This window comes from Stegostoma tigrinum, chromosome 23 (genome assembly GCF_030684315.1).
Source record: "Stegostoma tigrinum isolate sSteTig4 chromosome 23, sSteTig4.hap1, whole genome shotgun sequence".
Classification (NCBI taxonomy): Eukaryota; Metazoa; Chordata; class Chondrichthyes; order Orectolobiformes; family Stegostomatidae; genus Stegostoma; species Stegostoma tigrinum.
Genome location: NC_081376.1, coordinates 32,877,188 through 32,900,439, shown reverse-complemented (window position 1 = coordinate 32,900,439; position 23,252 = coordinate 32,877,188). Strand labels below are relative to the sequence as shown.

Genomic DNA, 23,252 nt, shown 5'->3' with positions numbered 1-23,252 from the left:
AGCAATATGCTGTAATAACAAAGAGCGTAGTTTTATGTATAAGCACATTACATATAACTGGTCTGAGGACCAAGAGCTGGAGGGTCTTGTCCTTCAGTTAAATGGCCAGTACTCTGTTGCATTGAGCAGAAATGTTTATTATAATGGGCAACATTAATGGGATTCTCTGCTGCATTTTTGATGGGATTTGCCCACACATTCATTGTTGGTCATGATTTTCAAAGAATTAATGCAATTCAAAGAATTGGCCTTTGGGCTAGCCTTTGAATAGCTGACATAATTATGTTTCATTGGAATCCCATACCTACTGAAAGTGTTGTTCAGTGTATGGTATTGAACTGCAGTTTAAAAAACAGAAAGAAGAAAGTATTTATTTGAACAGTGATATATTAGGAAGTGTGGATGCACAAAGAGGTCTGGTTGTTCTTGTACACCAGTCAATGAAAATAGATGGGCAGGTGCAACAAGCAGTCAGGAAGATAAATGGTATATTGACCTTCATTGCAAGAGGATTTGAGTTTTGGAATAGGAATGCCTTAATGAAGTCATATACAGGCCCAGGAATATTGTGTGCAGCTTTGATTTCCCTATCTAGGAAAAGATACATTTGCCACAGAGGGAGTGCACTGGAGGATCATAAGGAAGATATCAGGGACAACAGGATTGTCTGTGGAGAGATTGGTTTGACTCGGCCTGTATTCACTAGAGTTTAGAAAGGCATCCGATTGAAATGTTAAAAATTCAAACAGGCTGGTCAGGCTAGATTCGGGGAGGAAGATTTCCCTGGTTGGTGGAGTCTAGAAGCAGGGTGCAGGTGTTGACCATTTACCACTGAAATGAGAAAATATTTCTTCACTCAAAGAGTAGTGAATCCATAGGATTCTCCAACACAGAAAGTTATGGTGAGTGAATATTTTCAAGAAAGATAAATTTCAACATTTTAAGGCATCAAGGGGTTTTGAAAGAAAGCAGAATTGTATTAAGTGAAATTGGGGATCAATCCTATTTCCGTTGAAGGCCTGCTCTTGCTGCCAGCCATGGTTTATTCCAGAGTGATTGCTTCTGTACTGTGTCCTGAAGACTTAACATTGTTTTAATCTTTTTAAGTTTTCTTCTTGATTAAATGTAATACTGAGGAACAAATGATTGTTCAGAACCTGTTATATACCATGGCTAATTAGTTGCCTATAGTGAGTGGAAGTAATTCCTTCCTCCCTAAAACTACTTTAGGTTGTTTGTGTGAAAATGTGTTTGACATTTGCTTTATTTTCAACCCCCTACCCCACCCTACACATGCTGACAAAATGTACACAATTTGGCAGTAGAGAGTAAGTTAGATTCATTTTTGTTAAAGGTAAGTATTTTGCAGTGCTTGGCAGAATCTTAAATTATCTCTTTTAAATCCTAAAGTTGTAACACATACAAAACTTCCCCTTTTTTAAAATAACAAAACACACCTCTTGCTGCTGTGTTGAATTACATGAATTAACATTCCAGTCAGTGGCAGCTATGGAAATGGGAGCATTGAAAGCTCTTGTCACTTTACTAAACATGCTTTTGAAGCATTCACAAGTGGTTTTATTTTAATTCTGATAAACAGGCATTATGAGGTTCAGAAATGTGATGAATCAACGAGCAATTGAATTCATAGTGAATGCAAAATATGAAAATTTGAAATAAAGCCAAAAACTGACTGACGCACTCGCCAAATCAAGAGAGCTTCAGAGTGAGTGCCATGATGGTTCACTTGACGTTCCTGAACTGAAAGGGGGGTTGGGGGTTGGCCTTTGAGGATATATTGAGTATTTCATACAACTTAGGAAAATAAATGCTGGTCTCATTGAAATATACAGGGCTTCACAAGGTAGATGTTGGGAAATAGTTTCCTCTAGTCAGTCCAAAACTAGTAGTACGGTCTTGGGTAAGAGATTTGTAATTTAGGGCTGACAAAGGGAATATCTTCACTCAGGGAAAAGTGAATCCTTGGAATTCTTTGCCCTGTAAACCAATGAAGCTCTGTTGTTGGGTATTTTCAAGGTTGAAGATTTTAAAAACCAAAAGGACTGCAGATGCTGTAAATCAGGAACAAAAATAGAAGTTGCTGGAAAAGCTCAGCAGGTCTGGCAGCATCTGTGAAGGAAAAAAAAATCAGTTAACGTTTTGGGTCCAGTTACCCATTCTCAACTCAAGCAAGTGCAGAATAAACCTGGACATCCTTGTTCAGTTGTAGGATTCCCACCACTGCACAAGAACCCTTCTGAAACAATTCAAACAGTTTTTCAGAGATAATGGGAACTGCAGATGCTGGAGAATGCAAGATAACAAAAGTGTGAAGCTGGATGAACACAGCAGGCCAAGCAGCATCTCAGGAGCACAAAAGCTTTTTTGGCATCCCTGGAAGAGGCTTCGCAGTGAGGTTAAAATTGTATCAGAGATAATTGGAACTGCAGATGCTGGAGAATCCAAGATAACAAAGTGTGAAGCTGGATGAACACAGCAGGCCAAGCAGCATGTTTCTGAGATGCTGCTTGGCCAGCTGCATTCATCCAGCTTCACACTTTGTTATCAAACAGTTTTTCAGTTACTTGAAGAGAGAAAATTATGATGTTCATCTCCACAGAGTACATTATCTTCAGAGTACATTGTATTCAGATGGGATAATTTGTATTAATTTTAAATGATGCTAGTTCACTTAAATCTGGAATTGATGATCTTGGGTTTGGGTGTTCGGGGATTTATCAGAAGTCTTGATTTTGCAGTGTGATATTTCATGAGTTTGCCCTCAAACGTTTACTTCCATTTTTTAAAAAAATGCACTTATTATTAAACACGAGATGCTGGTGAAGATCTGACATTCAGGCTGAAAATTTTGCAAGTACAAAACAAGATTGTTTAATGGAACAGTTCTGATTCAATGTTTCCATCTGAACCAATAATCTTCCTTTTTCGGATGTTGCCTTACCTGTTGTGCATCACCATCATTTTCTTGCTTTATTTTTAATTTCATTAAACTGGTTTTCAGTATTTAATGGATTAACCTGATTAGATCCACATATTTCTGGAGCAAGCAAAAGTCCAAAAAGCTTTGAGATACATCAAGTGCCATTCATAGAATTTTTCCCCAAAATAAATGAGGCAGCTCTGAGAAAGACACATTATTGTTACCTTTCCACCAGTTGGCTAATTTTCTCTTGTCTCCTCTCCACAAGGGTCTCATTTTGGGATATGATTCTATAGATTCCATGAGCTCAGGTGCTTGTTCTTCCTCTGTGATCTTAAACTGAATGTCAGGCTAATTGAATCCAGTTACTATCCAACCAAACTCCTAATTAGACTGATCTGCACTTTGTAGTGCAGTAGTTATGCCCCTGACTCTAGGTCAGGTGGTCTGCGTTCAGGTCCCACTGTAGGACATGATGGCTGTGGAGGTGTGTCATATCATCCAAACATGCTGGTTAAAAAAAAAATTTCCATCACTCCCCACTTGACCAAACAACCCCAGAATTGTTAATGGTAACTGTCAAATCTCTACAGATGTAAAAACAGAAATTGCTGAAGAAACACAGCAGGTCTAACATATTTGTGGAGAGAAGGCAGAGTCACTCTTTCACTTCCAGTGACCCTTCTTCAGGCCTCTCTGAGGTGAAGTCAGCTCAGTAGAAGCCAGTAATAGAACAAAAAAACTCCCTGATATTTATGGCCTTCGACTGAAATCTTCTGGCTTTGCCTCTCATGTTTTCCTGTCATATATTGATTATAAAAGAAAAATCAAGACTGAGTCTTAGCGTTGTTTTGCATTTTCTGAGTATCTTAAAATTTTTCAAAAATTTGGTAATGTGGAGGGAAGCAGTAAAAGAGTATTGGAATTGCCACTGTTTATTAGATGGTCTGAATTGTTTCTGTATAAGTGAGGTGCACACAAGTGTGTAATTGTGTTAGAGACCACAGGTGCTGTGCTCTATTTTTTAACATCTTATTCATCTTGTTAAAATGCGACTGTAATTTAAGATGGTGGTTTTAGCGTATTTCTTTTCTTGTAGAATTCCCAGTTCTCTACTTAAGTTTAAGCTTTCGGTATGCATGAATATGGTGGTCATTACTAAATGGCATATCTGAGGTGGTGATGTAGAATTGCAAACAGGATTTGTATATGGCTAGTAGTTGGGTATTTCTGTTCTGGAATGACACAAAGCTGTACAATGCTTTTGAATTTCAAGGCATATGTTTAAAAAGTATAATCGCAGAGGTGCAATATCTGAAATGAGATGCTCTGCATTTGGAAATTTGTGCACGACTAGCCCATGATTTTTTGAATGTTTGAATATCAACAGGCAGAAAATCATAAATTGATTTGCACTGTTTTTCCATTTACACATGCTCAGAAAATTGCCTATAGCTTCCAAGCTAAATACGCTGATCAGTTTGCATTTTGTAGAAATGCAATACTTAAGAAAACTTGAGCTTTATTAAATTAACATGAGATTAACAGCCATTATATTTTCAATTCGCCCATCAATCAGGTTTCCCATAACCCCTAATCGGAAATCAAATCAAGTGTTGATCTTGATTAACATCTAGCTGATGGTCTGTTTTGCAGTGTATTGAGGAAAAGGTGCATTGTGTTTGATGCCTATTAATTTATTTACATCATGTCCCTTAACCTGTTCAAAATTGAACAGATTGGTGTACCAACTAAAAAATTATACCCTCAGCAAAAAGAGTAGCTAGAATATAAATTAATAACTGGTAGAAGCATACATTAAATCTTGATGTTCTATTGCCTTCATTTAGGATGAATACTATCACCTACTAGCAGAGAAGATTTACAAGATTCAGAAAGAGCTTGAGGAGAAAAGGCGCTCTCGTCTTCAAAAACAGCAGCAGGGAATGTTGCCAAACCAGGGAACCTTGACAGGTCCAGGTGGCCAGCCACCTGGCATGTCACAGGCACCAGGCATGGCTCAAGTCCAGCCTGTCCGACCACCTAGTAAGTATATTCCTGCTTGATGAACAAATGGCAATATCTCACTTAAAAGGAGCGTTAGAGTTCATAAAACACACACTCCAAAGACTAGCTGTCTCATTCGGCCCTGCTAGCACTTCCACCACAAGAGTCAAAAATTTGTGGTTTTAAGCTCTGCTCCAGAACTTGAGTATATAATTTGAGCTGAAACATTGATACAGTAGCGGGGAGTGCTGCATTGTCAGCAGTGTCATTTTTCAGATGAGACTTTGAACAGACCTTAGTTGCCTATCAGGTGGTTATAAACAATTCCATTGCACTATTTGAAGAGGATTGTGGTGATCCTGCAAATGTCAGAGTGGTTCACGTGTGGTATGAACTTCTAGAGGAGGTGATAGATACAGTTTGGATACAGCTACAATGTTTAAAAAGCATCAGGTAAGTATGTGAATAGGAAAGGTTTGGAGGGATATGGGCCAAGCGCAGGCATTGGGCCTAATTTAGTTTGGGATTATGGTTAGCATGGTTGGGCCGAAGGGTCTGTTTCCATGCTATATGATTCTGTGACTGTATCTCCTGACCAAATTTCCGTCATTAGCATAATAGGACCAGGAGAAGACTTCATCCTTCAAGAATATTCAGCCATTCAGTTAAATTGTGGCTAGTATGTATTTTCAAATCTATTTCCCCTCCTTTGTACCAGTTTTCTTGACATCGTTACCAAGAGAGAGTTTTGCTTCCACTTGAAAATTTCAATTAATCCATTAGTCTTTTGGGAAAACAGCTTCATGTTTTGATTGCTTTTCTGAGGAAAAGCATGATCCAATTACACTCCTTAATGTTGAACTCTTAAGATATTGTTATTGCTGTTTATGGGATCTCACTGTGTGCAAATTATTGCTATAATTTCTACACATGAAAAATACTTTATTGGCTGTAAAGCACTTTCTTTCTCTGTTCATGTAACATTCTTGTTATCCGAGGCTTGCAACTTTGTGAGTCATGGCAAGAGCCAGACCCCAAGAACTACCTCAGCCAGTCTTGATGTTATTTTGTACCACACTTCAGCCATCTAGCCACTTGAGCTAACTGACCCCTTTTGGGCCATTCTGAAATTGTAAAGGGTACTGTAGAACTGGAATGTGGCTGTACTTTGTCAAAAGCTATACTTGTATCTACGATTAGGTTTGTTTTTAGAAAGTATTTTCTCCAGTCTTCATTTTCAGGATTTTCCTACAATTGAAAATCAAATGGAAGACATCATAGATGCTGTAGTGGATGACCAAAACAAGTAGGAATAGAAGCAGGCTATTCAGCCCATTGAATCTGCTCCACCATGCACTGAGATCATGGCTGATCTTATTATCCTCAACTCTACTTTTCCCCATAACCCTCGATTTGCTGACTGATTTAAAAATCTATCTATCTCACCTTTGAATAAACATAACAATCCAACTTCGACAGCCCTCTGCAGTAAGCAATTACACAAATTCACTTTTGTCTGAGAGATTGAATTATTCATTAGTTTTAAACGTGCAACTCTTTATTCTGAAGTAATGCCGTCTCGTCCTAAACTCTCCTACTAGGGGAAGCAACCTTCCAGTTTCGAACATATCAAGTTCTCTAAGAAGCTTATATGCTTTAATAAGGTTGCCTTAATTCCAGTGAGGCCCAAACTTCTCAACCTCTCCTCATAGGACAGTCTCTCCACTACCAGAATCAGCCTAGTCAACCTTATCTGGACTGCCTCCAGTGCTAGTATATTATTATTCGGGTAAGGGGCTCAAAATTGTTTACAGTATTTCAGCTGTAGTCTGACTAGTGCCTTGTCTGGTTTTAGCAAAACCTCCCTGCTGTTATACTCCATTACATTTGAAATAAAGGCCAGGATTCCACTTGCATTCCCTATTGCCTGTTGAACTTATATGTTAGCTTTTTGAGATTTACGCACAAGGACTCCTGAATCCCTCTGTGCTGTAGCTTTCTACAATAATTCTTGATTTAAATAATATTCAGCTCCTCATTTTTCCTGCCAAAGTGTATAATTTCTCATTTCCTGATATTATAATGCATCTACCAAATGTTTGCCCACTCACTTAGCTTACCTCTATCCCTCTGCAGACTTTTTCTGTCATCCTCCTCATTTGCCTTTGTACCTAGTTTTGTATCATTTGCAAACTTGGCTAGAGTACATTCATTTTCCTCTGCAAGTTATTAACATATATTGTAAGTAATAGTGACCTGTGGCACTCCACTGGTCATTGGTTGCCTTCCTCAAAATGGCCCCCTTATACCACTCTCTGCCTCCCTTTTAGTTAGCCAATTCTTTGTCCATATTTATATACCACTTCTAACACCTTAAGTTCTTAGCTTAAGTAGCCTAGTGTGTGGTATTTTATCCATCACTCTCCGAAATTTCAAATATGTTACATCCAATTTATCTATCTGGTTGTTACTTCCTTAACAAATTCTAATACATGTGTCAAGGATGTTTTCCCCTTCCTAAAGCTATGCTGACTACTTGACGATATTCTGTATTTCCAAATGTTCTGCTATTGCATCTTTTCTAATAGACTCAAATATGTTCCTGCTAATGGACATTTAAGCTGACTGGCTTACCTGTGTTTTGTTGCCTTTCCATTTTAGACAAAAGTTGGCTGTTTACCAGTCCTCTGGGACTTTGCCAGAATCTATGGATTCTTGGAAGATTGCAGCCAGCCCATTCACTATCTCTGAAACTGCTACTTTTAATACCCTGGGATGCACACCATTAGGTTCAGGGGACTTATTGGGTTTTAGCTCCATTAGCTTTCTTAGCACTTTGTGATAGTTGTGTTTGCTATCTTTCTTTCTTTTGCTCCCTGATTATTTGGTAATTTTGGAATACATTTACTTAGATGCCAAGTAGTTCAACTACCTTTCCTGGGTCCCCATTATTTAGGAAGCTTCATTCTCTAAAGAGCCTCTGTTAATTTTTTGATTTCTCCATTTTTCTTACATTGCTTATTTATTTAAAGAACTTGTTCCTGTCTGGCTTGATATTACTTGAAAGTTTATCCTCAAAGGGTATCTTAGCTTCTCTCTTTTTCTTGGTTTTTATTTTAACCCTTCCACAATCTTCTGATTTTTACCACTGATCTTTGATACATTGTATGTTTTTGTCTTACAATTTGAAAATGAACTATTTTCCAAGCAGTCTGTTCAGAGATGTTATTATGCACCTGAAGGGCAACTTTTTCATGCAGAGGGTGCATGTGTGAGACGAACTGCCAGAGGAAGTTGTGGACATTGGTAAAATTACAACGTTTACAAAGCATCTTGATGGCAACATGAACAGGAAGGATTTAGAGGGAAATACTGGCAAATGGGTCTAGATCAGTTTAGGATATCTTGTCAGCATGGATGAGTTGGACCGAAGGGTCTGTTGTGTGATGTAAAACTCTGACCTCTTGGAGCAGATGGGATTTGGGGTGGCACAGTGGCTCAGTGGTTAGCACTGCCTCATAGCGTCAGGAACCCAGGTTCGATTCCACCCTAGGGCAGTTGTATATGTGGAGTTTGCACCTTCTCCCTGTCTCTGCATGGGTTTCCTCTGGGTGCTCCAGTTTCCTCCCACAGCCCATTGATGTGCAGGTTAGGTCGATTGGCCATGTGGGTCCAGGTGCGTTACCCTTCGGGTCGGCGTGGACATGTTGGGCCAACGGGCCTGTTTCCACACTAGGGATTTTATGATCTATGGATCCTGGCCTCCCATTACAAGGGTAAGGACACTAACAATGTGCGAAGAGGACCCTTGTCTTACAGTTTGCCATCTTTAACTTGCCTTGTTAACAATGATTGGCTTGTCCACTTCAGAGAAGCCTCCCTTCTCAGTTGCATCAAGCTTTGCTGTGAGCTACAACTATTTTCTTAAATGCTTGCTGTTACTCTGCCTTTTGTTTTGGCTTTGCTGGCTAGCTGTGCCCTCATTGGCTTTTGAGCCATGCTCCCTCCCTCTCAAACTGTCTGCTAAATTCTACCACATTCTGGTCACTGTTTCTGAGGGGATCTTTTACAATGATATCGTTTGTTAAACCTGCTCCATTATCCACCACCATGATCCAAAATTGTATGATCCCTGATTCTGTTATTTTAGGACACTGTTTTGAACACACTGTTGAATTCTTCCTTGTGAATACCACTGCCAATCTATGTATCCCTGTCTGTTTGATGATTAAAGTTACCCATAATTAATGTACTGCCTTTTTCACATGTCCCGATTTATTCTCTGATCTACTGAATAACTGCCATTACAGTGCATATAGACTACTCCTGCCAGTTTCCTGTTTCTGATGTTATTTCTTATCTCCATTATACCACAAGGAATGGGAGCAAAGTTAGGCCGCGTTGTCCATCGAGGTTGTGGCCATTGTGTTTTTCAACCCCATTCGCCTGCTTCTCCCGTAACCCTTTATCCCTTTACTAATCAAGAACCTATCTATAAAAACTGAAAGAACCACGGATGCTGGAAATCAGAACCAAAAACAAAAATTGCTGGCAAAACTCTACAGGGAGCATTCAGAGTTAATGTTTCAGGCCCAGTGACCCTTCTGCGGAATGGATGGCAGCTTGAAAAATGTACCTGTTTATTCAGAAGATAGGGTGGGCGGAGGGAGTGAGGAGTAAACTTTAAGTGGCAATAGAGCCCAAAGAGAGACAACAATTGGACAGACAAAGGAGTTGATAATGATCAGGCTAGGAGGTTGAATAGTGGTTAATGGGAACTAGTAGTGGCTAACAATGGATTGTGTGTAATAGCACACCCTCTGATAGCATGGCTTGGTGTGTGGGAGTTGGGGTAAGGACGTGAGAGAACATCAGGGCTAAAAGTTGTTGAACTCGATACTGAGTCTAGATATTGAGGACCTATCTATCTCTGTCTTAAACTCACTCAATAACTTGGCCACCACAGCCTTCTACGGCAATGAGTTCCACAGATTAATTACCCTCTGCCTGAAGAAATTTCCCTCGTCTCAATTCTAAAGGGTCTACCCTCCATTCTGAGGCTGTGTCCTTGGGTCTTAATAATTCCTCCTAGTAGAAACATCTTCTACATGTCCAGTCTATTCAGGACTCTTCAGTATTCTGTAAATTTCAATTCCTTCTAAATTTCATTGAGTACAGACCAGTGTCCTTAAATGCCCCTCGCGTGACCGGCCTTTCAGCCACGGATGGTTCTTATAAACCTCATTTGGACCCTGTCCAAAACCAGCAAATGGAGCCTAAAACTGCTCACAATATTTCAAATGTTCTCTGACCAGAGCGTTCTCTAGTCTCAGCAGTACATCTCTGCTCTTGCATCATAACCCTCTCGAAATTAATGCTAAACATGGTTTTTGCTTTCCTAATTGCCAGCTGAACCTGTATGTTAATCTTGAGAGAATCCTGTACTAGGACTCCTTTGTCCCTTTGTGCCTCATTCCAAAGCTTTTCCCCATTTCAAAATCTATGCCTCTATTCTTCCTACTAAAGTTCATAATCTCATACCTTCCCACATTATATCCCATCTGCAACTGCTTTGCCCAGTCTCCTAGTCTATCCAAGACCCCCTCCTGTCACCCCGTTCTCTAAGCACTACTTACCTCTGTGTCATCTGCAAACTTAACAAATCCACTTTGTTAATGTATAACATAAATTGTTGTGATCCCAACACTGACCCCTGCAGAACCCTGCTACTCACCAGCTGCCATTCTGAAAAAGACCCCTTTCACCTCATTCTCTGCCAGTTCGCCAGTCCCCTATCCATACCAGAAACTTACCCCAACACCATGGGCTCTTTTCTTGCTTGGCAGCCTCCTGGGTGGCATCTTGTTAAAGACCTTCTGGAAATCCAAATATATCACTCACATTGGCTCTCCTTTATTCTTTGCCAGCTCAACAAATCCTAATGGATTTATTAGGCATGACTTGCACTCGATAAAGCCATGTTGACTATATTCTCCCAAATCTCATCTTTCCCAATCTATTGGGCACTGAAGACTTAACATCAACCAAGGTCAGCCTAATCGGTCTACAATATCCTCTCTTCTGTCCCTCCCTTTTAAAACAAGAGTGTTACTTTAGTCATTTTGCAATCCTTTGGAACCCTCCCTCACTCCAGTGATTCCTGAAAGATCACCACCAATGCCTCTATAATCTCTTATGCTATCTGCTTCAGTACTGTGGAGTACAGTGAAACTGATGCAGATAATTTAAACATCTTCAGATCTTTAAGCTTCCCCAATACCTTCTGTATAGCGATAACCACTACACTCTCTGCTGCCTCGACTCCAGAGGATCTGGTATACCTTTGGTGGCTTCCACTGTGAAGACTCACGCAATATACCTGTTCAGGTCCTCTGTTATTTCTTTATTCCCCATTACTTTTCCAACCTCATTTCCAGCAGTCCACACTTAACTCTCTCTTACCTTTTACATATGTTTAAAAAAAAGCTCTTGCAATCTTCTTTTACAATACAAGTTAACTTGCTGTAACATTTTTTTCTCCCCCACTAGTTGCCCTCTCCTGGTTTTTAAAGGCTTTCCAGTCCTCTGGCTTCGCACAAATTATCCCACTTTGTACATTTTTTTGGTTTGTTTTATGCTGTACCTCATTTCCTTTTGTCAGCCACCATTGCGTCATCCTCCCTTTAGTATGTTTCTTCTTCTTTGGGATAAATTTCTGTCGTGCCACCCGAATTACCCCCAGAAACTCCAGTCCTTGCTGCTCCACTGTCAACTCTGCCAAGTTCCCTTTCTAATCAACTCTGGCCAGCTCCTCCCTCATGTGTTTGTAGTTACCTTTGCTCAATTGTTATACCATTGTATCTGATTCCAGCTTCTCCCTGTCTAGCTGCAGGATGAATTCTATCATATTGTGGTTCCCTTAAGCTCCTAATGAAGTGTGCCTCATTAGACATCGCTAAATCGAGAATTGCTTGTTCCGTAGTGGGCTCTATCACAAGCTACACTTCTTAAAAAAAAAATTTCCATAGACATGCCACAAATTTCTTTGTGGGATTTGCTTCCATATTGAAGTCCCCCATGATTATTGTAATAGTGCCCTTCTTACATGCCTTTTCTATTTCCTGATTTATTTTCTGTCCCGCATTGTGGCTACTGCAAGGAGGCCTGTACGTGTATCTCCTTTAGGATTTTTGTTTCCCCTTTTGTGGTACCTCTGCCCACACTTCTTCTGACTTTATATCACCTCTTGCTATCAGTTTAATTTAATATTTTGCAAATAAGTCTGCCCCACCCCTTCTACCCATCTATACATCCTGTTGATAGATCGTGCATCCTTCGATATTTAGTACCCCTTGCAGCCACATTTCTGATACCTGGAATGACATATTTGCCAGTTTAAATCCATGCTACAATCTTGTTTACCTTGTTTCATATATCTTCAGTCCAGTGTTGACTACCCCACTTCTCATTGTTGTCACCTGCTGTGCCCAAAATTAAATGCCTGAGCCTTTCAATGCTCCCTATCCTATTACTTGTTCTGAAAACTTTAAGAATTTCTGCTGAATAACCCTGTCCCAACCTTTTAACATTGCCATGATTTTCCATGTGTTTGAACATCGCTGCTCTCTCCCCCCCACCCCCACTCCAAAAGAAGGTTTAGTTTAAAACCCTATCCATAACTTGTAATTTAATAGGCCTCTGATCCCATCATGATTCAGGTGGAGCTCGTCGTAGCAGAACACCTCCTTTCAGAATGCTGGTACCAATGTCCCATGAATTCTCCCATACCAATCTTTCAGCCATGCCTTTAGCCCTTTAATCTTGTTAGCATAGAAACATAGAAGATATGAGCAAGAGGAGACCATTTGGCCCTTCAAACCTGCTCTGCCATTTATCACGATCATGGCTGATTGTCCAACTCAAAATAGCCTAATTTTGCTTTCTCCCTATAGCCTTTGTTCCCATCCACACCAAGTGCTATGTTTAGTTTCCTTTTGAATACATTCAATGTTTTGGCATTAACTATTTCCAGTGGTAATGAATTCCACAGACTCACCACTCTTTGGGTGAAGAAATGTTTCCTCATCTCCATCCTAAATCGTCCACTGCAAATCCTCATACTGTGACCTCTGGTTCTGAACGCACCCACCATCACGAACATCCTCCCTGCATCTACCCTGTCCAGTCCTTTTAGAATTTTAGAAGTCTCTATGAAATCCCAACCCACCTCCATTTGTGTGAACTCCAGCAAAAACAATCCCAACCTAGTCAGTCTCTCATGTGTCAGACCCTCCATCCCCAGAATCAGCCTGGTAAACCTTCGCTGCACTCCGTCGAGAGCAAGAGCATCCTTCCCCAGAAAGGGATATCAACATTGCAGAAGGTATTCCAGATGTGGTCTCATCAAGGCCCTGTACAACTGCAACAGCACATCCTTGCGCCTGTACTCAAAATGTCTCGCGATGAAGGCCAACATACCATTTGCCTTCTTTACCGCCTGCTGCACCTCCAGTGACTGTTGCATACATCCCTGTCCCAATTTACAGCCATTCGGGTAAATTTCACTGCATCTTCATTGATGACAAAGTGTGGAGCTGGATGAACGCAGCAGGCCAAGCAGCATCTTAGGAGCACAAAAGCTGACATTTCGGGCCTAGACCCGCCTTCATTTTTTCTGATGAAGGGTCTAGGCCCGAAACGTCAGCTTTTGTGCTCCTAAGATGCTGCTTGGCCTGCTGAGTTTATCCAAGTCTTTAATTTGCTGTTTTCTCTCTGCCTTCCTTTTTGAAAATTAGAGTAATATTAGTCACCCTCCAAACTGCAAGGACTGTTCCACAGTCTACAGAATCCTGGAAGATGGCCACCAATGCATCCACTACTTCTAGAGCTATTTCCTTACGTACTCTGGGATGTAGATTATCAGGCCCTGGGGATTTATCAGCCTTCAATCCCAACCGTTATCTCAGCACCATTTCTGTACCAATATAGATCTCCCTCAGTTCTTCGCTCTCACTAAATCCTGCGTCCCGCATCCTGCAACAATTCTGGTATCTGATTTGTGTTGTCTTTTGTGAAGACAGAACCAAAGTATGTATTCAGTTCCTCAACCGTTTCTCTGTCCCCTATTATACATTCCCCCATTTCTGTATGTGGGGGAACCTACATTTGTCTTTACCAGTCTGTTTCTCACAAACCTTCTGGAGTTCTTTGAGGATGTGACTAGAAAAGTTGATGAGTGTCGAGCTGTGGATGTGGTGTATGTGGACTTCAGCAAGGCATTTGATAAGATTCCCCATGGTAGGCTCATTCAGAAGGTCAGGAGGAATGGGATACAGGGGAACTTAGCTGTCTGGATACAGAATTGGCTGGCCAACAGAAGACAGTGAGTGATAGTAGAAGGAAAATATTCTGCCTGGAAGTCAGTGGTGAGTGGTGTTCCACAGGGCTCTGTCCTTGGGCCTCTACTGTTTGTAATTTTTATTAATGACTTGGATGAGGGGATTGAAGGATGGGTCAGCAAGTTTGCAGACGACACGAAGGTTGGAGGTGTCGTTGACAGTATAGAGGGCTGTTGTGGGCTGCAGCGGGACATTGACAGGATGCAGAGATGGGCTGAGAGGTGGCAGAAGGAGTTCAACCTGGATAAATGCGAGGTGATGCATTTTGGAAGGTCAAATTTGAAAGCTGAGTACAGGATTAAGGATAGGATTCTTAGCAGTGTGGAGGAACAGAGGGATCTTGGCGTGCAGATACATAGATCCCTTAAAATGGCCACCCAAGTGGACAGGGTTGTTAAGAAAGCATATGGTGTTTTGGCTTTAATTAGCAGGGGGATTGAGTTTAAGAGTCGTGAGATCTTGTTGCAGCTCTATAAAACTTTGGTGAGACCGCACTTGGAATACTGCGTCCAGTTCTGGTCGCCCTATTATAGGAAAGATGTGGATGCTTTGGAGAGGGTTCAGAGGAGGTTTACCAGGATGCTGCCTGGACTGGAGGGCTTACCTTATGAAGAGAGGTTGACTGAGCTCGGACTCTTTTCATTGAGGTATACAAGGTAATGAGAGGCATGGATAGAGTTGATAACCAGAGACTATTTCCCAGTCCAGAAAAGGCTAACACGAGGGGTCATAGTTTTAAGCTGGTTGGAGGAAAGTAGAGAGGGGCTGTCAGAGGCGGGTTCTTTACACAGAGTTGTGAGAGTATGGAATGCGTTGCCAGCAGCAGTTGTGGAAGCGAGGTCATTGGGGTCATTTAAGAGACTGCTGAACATGCATATGGTCACAGAAATTTGAGGGTGCATACATGAGGATCAATGGTCGGCACAACATCGTGGGCTGAAGGGCCTGTTCTGTGCTGTACTGTTCTATGTTCTATGAACCTATAGAAACTCTTGGCACCAGTCTGCAAGCTTATTTTTGTACACTGTTTACTCCTTCTTAATCAATCCCTTGGCCATTCTTTGCTGAATTCTAAACTGTTCAGAATCCTCAGATTTATTATTTTTCTTGGCCAATCTGTATGCTTCTTCCTAGGATCAGATACTATCTGTTATTTCCTTTTGTAAGCCATGGATTGGCCCACTTACAAATTTTGCTATTGTGACAGGCCGGAATAAACAGTTGGTGCAGATCCCCCAGGCTTTCCTTGAATGTTTGCTGTTGCCTATCCATGGTCATCCCTTCAAGTAATTCTCCCCAATCTATCAAGACAACTCACAACTCATATCCTCGTAGTTTTCTTTATTACGGTTCAGCACCCTAGTCTCCAAATCAACAGCCTCACCCTCCATCCTGATTTTTAAAAAGTTCTGTCATGTTGTGGTCACTCTTCCCCAAGGAGTGTGTCTCAGCTAAATTGACAGTGTTTCCCTTCTCATTATTGAGCACCCAGTCTAAGATGGCCTGCTCTGTAGTTGATTCCTCCACATATTGGCCCAGAAAATCATCCCAAATACACTCCAGGAATTCCTCCCCTACAGCATTGTGGCTGATTTGATTTGCCCAGTCTGTGTGCAGAATGAAATCATGCATGATCACCAATATTCCCTTGTGCATCTCTAATTTCCTGTTTAATGCCATTCTCAGTATCACCACTGTAGTTTGGGGTTCCATATATGATACTCACTAATGTTTTTGTATTTTGTTGACCCCTGTGCTAATTAGTTTGTGGCTTAGATAGTAACCTGCAGACTATTATCTTCTGGGTTCTGCTTTTTAATTTAGCCCCTAGCTGCTCATACTCCTTCAGCAGAAACTCTTTCTACCTATATCATTGATACCTACGTGGACCACGATAGCTGGATCTTTCCCTTCCCACTGCACCCCAGATTAGATGTCCTGAATCTGGGCACCAGGCAGGCAACGTAGCCGTTGGGACTCTCAATCCTGACTACAGAATAGAGTGCCTAATCCACTGACTATGCTATCCCAAATTACAGGTACATTTCTCTTCTCTTTCCTGTCCCCGGAATGGTTTTCTGTACCATGGTGCTTTGATCAGTTTTCTTATCCTCTTTGCAGACCCTGCTGTCATCCACAGAGAGCAAAAATCGCAAACCTGTTCAACACCTTTTGGCTCCTTCGGCACTACTTCCTGGATTCCTGTACTGCCTTGCCTATAGTCACACCCTCCTGTCCCTGACACTGACCAAATTTGAGGCAGTTAATCTAAGGAGTGTGACTGTCTCCTGAAACGTAGTGCTGAAGTAACTCTCCCCTTCCCTGATGTGTCACAGTGTTTGAAGCTCAGACTCCAGCTCGTGAACTCTGAGCTGGAGTTCCTCAAACAACCAACACTTGCTGCAGATGTGGTCACTATAAACCAAAATGTGTTCCACCAGCCCCCACATTGCGCATGTCCCACACATCGCCTGGCCCTGCATCTCTATTTGATTTACTCAGTTTTTAATTTTTTAAAAAAGATCCAACTTGTCTTTTAGCTTGTAACTTGTAAATATTTCCCCTGTTTTCCTTAAATCTGGTATTAACCAATAGTAGTGAAATTAATCGCTATGACCAACCAATGTACTCATGTTTTTCCTGTGATGTCACTTTATTTTGTGGTGGGCTACCAATCGTCAGCTGCAATTTATCCTGTAAAAAGACCTTACAAACTGTAAACCATAAAAGCAAGCAAGACACACCTCAATTCTCCAAACTATTGGACACACTATAAGATAAATGTAGGTCCCCCACAGACAAACAGGGGAATGTGTAATGTGTCATAATTCCGAATGTGATCTCTCCTCTGTCTGAATAGATTGCGTGTCTTCTGATCCAAGATCATTTCTTGCTAATGCCATCCCATGCTAACAATACTACCCCACCACCCTGTCTTCTTGCCTGTCCTTTCAGGAAGTTACAACCCTTGAATATTTTGTTCTCTTTGTAACTGTATCTCCATAATGGGTATAAGATCGAACCTTACTACCTGCATTTGTGCATTTATTTTGTTTCTAATACTATGCACATTCACATAAAGAGCCATTAATTTTACCTTCTTATTGTTTCTTTACCGCTTGATCCTATTTACTGTTGCTGTTTTTTTGCATTCTGTCCCTTCTTGTCTCACTCTGTATTGTTATCCAAATAATTGCTGTATTTTCTTGCTTTGTAAGCCTATTATCTCCCCTCTTCCAAGTCTGTTCACTTTCCAGTGACGCTTATGCTCAAGATGAATTATTGGGTCTATTTCTCGTCTTTTTCCTCTTCCATTGCTAAAGGTTGTGTCTTTCTCATTTGTGTGATTTCATAGATGTCAGCAATAAACTGACTACTGTGACCACTTTTCTTAAAACTCCAGCATGAAGGCCATCACAGTCATCCTCAATCTTGACCTTACTTCACTTCCCACTGATTTATTTTCATTGGTTCGTGAAACCTGGATGCAGTCAGTATTTGGTGCCCATCCCTAATTAACTGTGAAAAGGTAGTGAAAACAGCTGCAATCTGTGTGCTTTGGGTACACTGACAATGGTGTTTCTTGCTGCGTGCAAGAAGTTTCAAGATTTTGATCCAACAGTAGTGAAGGATTGGTTACATGGTTTCAGTTCAGAACTGTGTCCCTGGGACAGAGCTTGCAGGTAGTGGTATTCCTTCTGTGCCCTGTTCTTGTCCTTGTAGACATTAGGTTTGCCAAGGATTTGAAAGATGCTGTTAGAGAAGTGTTGAAAAGTTGCTACAATGTATCCAGAGATTGTAGGTACTGTAATCGTTGTGTATGAGTGAAGAATAGGATGCTAATCAAGTGAGATAACAAGGTGTGGAGCTGGATGAACACAGCAGGCCAAGCAGCATCTTAGGAGCTGGAAAGCTGACATTTTGGGCCTAGACCCTTCATCAGACATGGGGGAGGGGAAGAAGGTTCTGAAATAAATAGGGAGAGTGGGGGAGGCGGATTGAAGATGGATGGAGGAAAAGATAGGTGAAGAGGAGACAGACAAGTTAGAGGTGAGGATGGAGCCAGTAAAGGTGAGTGTAGTTGGGGAGGTAGGGAGGATGGACAAGTCAAGGTGGGATGAGGTTAGTAGATAGAAAATGGGTATGGCTTGAGTTGGGAGGTGGGGATAGGTGAGAGGAAGAACAGGTTAGGGAGGCGGGGACGAGTTTGGCTGGTTTTGGGATGCACTGGGGGGGAGGGGACCTTTTGAAGCTTGTGAAGTCCACACTGATACCATTGCGCTGCAGGGTTCCCAAGCAGAATATGAGTTGCTGTTCCTGCAACCTTTGGGTGGCATCATTGTGGCACTGCAGGACGCCCAGGATGGACGTGTTGTCTGGGGAATGGGAAGGGAGTTGAAATGGTTCGCGACCAGGAGGTGCAGTTGTTTATTGCGAACCGAGTGTAGGTGTTCTGCAAAGTGGTCCTCAAACCTCCGCTTGGTTTCCCCAATGTAGAGGAGACCACAACGGGTACAGGGGATGCAGTATACCACATTAGCAGAAGTGCAAGTGCTTGATGTGGAAAGTCATCTTGGGGCCTGGGATGGGGGTGAGGGAGGAGGTGTGGGGGCAGGTGTAGCACTTCCTGAGATTGCAGGGAAAATTGCCGGGTGTGGATGGGCTGGAGGAGAGTGTGGAACGGACAAGGGAGATATGGAGAGAGTGGTCCTTCCGGAAAGCAAACAAAGGTGGAGAGGGAAAAATGTCTTTGGTGGTGGGGTTGGATTGCAAATGGCGGAAGTGTCGGAGGATGATGCGTTGGATCCAGAGGTTGGTGGGGTGGTATATGAGGACAAGGGGGATAATCTTTTGGTGGTTATTGTGGGGACGGGATATGAGGGATGAGGTGCGGGAAATGCGGGAGACGCTGTCGAGGGCCTCCTCAACCACTTTTGGGGGGATGTTGCAGTCCTTGAAAAACGAGGACATCTGAGATGTGCAGGAGTGGAAGGCCTGATCCTGGGAGCAGATGTGGCGGAGGTGAAGGAGTTGGGAATAGGTGAAGGCATTTTTGCAGGAAGGTGGGTGTAGGAGGTGTATCCTAGGCAGCTGTGGGAGTCGGTAGGCTTGAAATGGATATTGGTTTCTAGGTGGTTGCCCAAGATGGAGACAGAGAGGTCCAGGAAGGTGAGGGATGTGTTAGAGATAGTCCTGGTGACCTTAAGGATGGGGTGGAAGGTGTTCATGAAGTGGATGAACTGTTTGAGCTCGTCGTGGGAGCATAAGGCGGCACCGATAGAGTCATCAATGTAATGGATGAATAGGTGAGGTTTAGGGCCACTGTAGGTGCGGAAGAGGGATTGTTCCACGTAACCTACAAAGAGGCAGGCATAGCTTGGGCCTATGTGGGTGCCCATGGCTACCCCTTTGTCTGTAGGAAGTGGGAAGAGTTGAAAGAGAAGCTGTTGAGGGTGAGTTTGGCTAAGCACATGAGGGCGCCAGTGGAAGGGGACTAGTCGCATCTGTGGGACAGGAAGAAGTGGAGGGCCATCTGCATGGGGGCTGCAGCTGTATAGGGACTGGACGTCCATGGTAAAAATGAGGTGTTGGGGGACCGGGGAGTTGGAAGTTCTGGAGGACGTGGAGGACATGGGTGGTGTCACGGACTAGGTAGGGAGTTCCTGGACCAAGGGGGAGAAAATGGTGTCCGGATAGGTGGAGATGAGTTTGGTGGGGCAGGAGCAGGCAGAGACAATGGGTCGACCAGGGCAGTCAAGTTTGTGGATTTTAGAAATGAGATGGAAGCGGGCGGTGCGGGGTTGAGGAACGATGAGGTTGGAGCCTGTGGGTGGGAGGTCACCTGAGGTGATGAGGCCATGGATGGTTTGGGGGATGATGGTTTGGTGGTCGGGCGTGGGGTCATGATCCAGGCGACAGTAGGAGGTGGTGTCAGAGAGTTGGCGTCTGGCCTAATCGATGTAGAGGTCAGTGTGCCATACTACAACTGCGCCTCCCTTGTCTGCGGGTTTTATGGTGAGGTTGGGATTGGAGCGGAGGGCTGCACATTCTGCGGGGGAGAGCTTGGAGTGGGTGAGAGGGGTGGAGAGGTTGAGACGATTGATGTCTCGACAGTTGGAGATGAAGAGGTCAAGGGAGGGTAGGAGGCCTTGGGGTGGTGTCCACGAGGAGGGCTTACGTTGGAGGCGGGAGAGGGGGTCAGTAGACGGAGAGTTAGGCTCTCAGTTGAAGAAGTAAGCGTGGAGGCGGAGGCGGCGGAAAAACTGCGCAATGTCCAAACGTGACTCGTATTCGTTGATGTGTTGGTGGAGGGGGACAAAGGTAAGCGCTTTACTGAGGACTAACCGTTCATCAGAAAGGGGGGGATCTGGAGGGATGGTGAAGACTCGGCAGGGCTCAGTGTTGCTGTCTCCTCTGGAGCTGTTGGATGTGGAGGCTGTGGCGAAGCGATGTCTGTGTTGGCGGAGAGTGGGGTTGCATCGATAGCAGTGGGCGGAGTTGCGTAGGCGGCAGCGGTGATGGTAATGTCTGTGGTGTTGTTTCGGAAGTGGAGGCAGTGGCTTCAGCGGCGATGGCGTTCACTGTCCTGGAAGTGGTGTTCCCAGCAGTGGCGGATGTGACGTAATCTGTGGGTTCTCCGACAGTGGCCTCGTGGCCAGTGGTGGCTGGTACATTGTGGGGAAGGTCCTATGCGTGGCTGGGGATTTGGGAGTTGGAGGAATCCCATTTTAGGTGGCAGGCACCAGTAAGTTTACTGTACTTACTGTTTTTAGTGTCCAGTTAAGCTGAGTAGAATTGTAAGTTCAGGTTGTGAATCCTACGAAGAATAAAAAACAGGAGAAGTCCTTTGCGGGTCTGGGAGAGGAAGGCTCTGAGCTGGGGAAGGCTTGATTGCAGTGCCTGGAGATGCCAGCACATTGCTGCGTGCGTTTCAGGAGTTGCAGGGAGAAATGCTTCCGATGGGTGTCAGTGTTCCGATATTGTCACGGCTGGGGCCAAATTGGGAAGGTTTGAACGTCAACTGTAGTCCACTGTAGTCCATTAGGGATGATCTGCTAATCAAGTGAACTGCTTTGTCTTGGTTGACGTCAGGCTTCTTGAGAGTTATTGACGATGCACTTGTTTAGGCAGGTGGGGAGAATTTCATCATACTCCTAACTTGTGCTTTGGGAATAGTGTACCTCTCAACAGAAGTCGTTTTCTTGCAATCAAGAGTTGGCACTATGACTGATAACCTCTCTGTTCTGAGGGTAGAGTGATGTGTTTTTGAGAGCTTGTCCCAAACATTTTTCTTTGTTTTAGATACAAATACCTGTATAAGTGAACCTTACGACTTTGAGTTATTTCGACAAAAACTTTTTCAAAGTACTAAATGTCAAACAGAATTGTAGTAACTTTGGAGGTTGGTATTGTCACTTGATTTCCTCCGCTTCCAAAGCTGAAGAATAAATATTGTTAGACAGTGGCAAGGGCTATAAGATAAAAATAATATGAACAGATTCACAGCAAATTGCAAATTAATGTTTTTTTTAATTTCTTCTGTCTTTAATGCTCAGCACAAATCAATTTGGAAGTACAGTTCCACTATCATCAGGCATGTAGGGTCAAGAAAGCAAAACCCCTTGAACTCTTTTCCTAATTTTGCGAAGATCTAAAGAAGCTTACAGTTGAATGTCTGCCAGGCTGTGTGCAAGATAATAAGCATGTCTTTACAGAACATCACTGGGTGATTATGATAGATGTAGATGGTATGTACTTCCATTTTGGTGTCAATTATGAAGTACAGCCTGCCATCTGTGCTATTTTATCCAGTTCCATCATTGTCCAAAGCAAATGAAGAGTGAAAGTGAGTTTAACTGACCATCTTCTCACTTAAGCCAAATATTTGGCTTTCAGATATTTACATACTGCTTTTGCATGGACTTTAACTATATCTTTTGAATTGCCTAAGGGATTGTAAGACTTCTACCTTAATCTTAAACGTATTTGACAAAAGATCCGCGCTACTTTTTAGTTTTGCTGGTTACTTTCTATGAACTATACAGTATGTCAATACTTCTGGTAAATGCTTTTTGTAAGAAATATTTTTGGAAGATATAACTCTGACAGTAGTTTTATTTTTTTCAAGATGGACCCTTGTCTATGCCAAATGTGCCAAATCAGATGATAAATCGAATGCCAGGATCTCAAGGCAAGTAAATTTTCCATAATGTTTCCCTTTATAATGAGTAACAAAATCTTTTGTTTATTAAAATCCACAAATGAGTCACAGCACTCAATTTCTTGATGATCTGAGAACTTCTATGTCAGATTCTGTTCTTGGAAAAAGTATATCTTGAATTGCAATATTTGTTAGCAATACATATTGCACCTGTAGATGGCACCACAATATGTCTTCTGAATGTTGAAAACGTGTCTCATTATTTGTTTCTGGAAAGAAATAGTTCTGCCTCTGGATTCCTGTGATCCATGCTGGTATGTGTATTTTATGGAAATGATTATAGAGTCCGAAATAGTCCCATTTGCCTGCGTATGACCCCTATCCCTCTAAACCTTTCGTATTCATGTACCTGTCCAAATCTTGCCATTGAGCTTCTACACAGGAGCCCTTTAACATCGTGGTTCAAAACTTCATATTTGTGAGAGAAGGGTGAAAATCTAGTGTCTGGTATTTTTGGTTGTAGTGCCTGCCTGCTGAATTTCCAATGGACAAAGTCTTGTGTGACCGATGAACAAATTAAAACGTTAGTTTCTACCAATTGTTCAAAGATTGGAAACTTGTAAATATAATGTTTTTACATTACAGTTTAAGATTTCTCACATCTTGTGAAGTTGAACGATCCTGTGTAAGTTAATATTTAGTTAGTATTTATTGACTACAATTTCTTCAAAATATTCAGCACTAA

General features: G+C 42.4%; 1 protein-coding gene across 4 annotated transcripts in view; it reads left to right on the top strand.

Annotated features, from left to right (window-relative positions):
• crebbpb (CREB binding protein b) overlaps nucleotides 1–23,252 on the top strand; it is a 161,594-nt gene that overhangs the window by 65,201 nt on the left and 73,141 nt on the right. For all 4 annotated transcript variants that reach the window (XM_048551908.2, XM_048551905.2, XM_048551906.2 and 1 more), the window contains exons 10-11: nucleotides 4,792–4,987; nucleotides 22,475–22,537. In XM_048551908.2, the coding sequence (XP_048407865.2) occupies nucleotides 4,792–4,987; nucleotides 22,475–22,537 (259 nt within the window). The remainder of the gene's footprint in view (nucleotides 1–4,791; nucleotides 4,988–22,474; nucleotides 22,538–23,252) is intronic.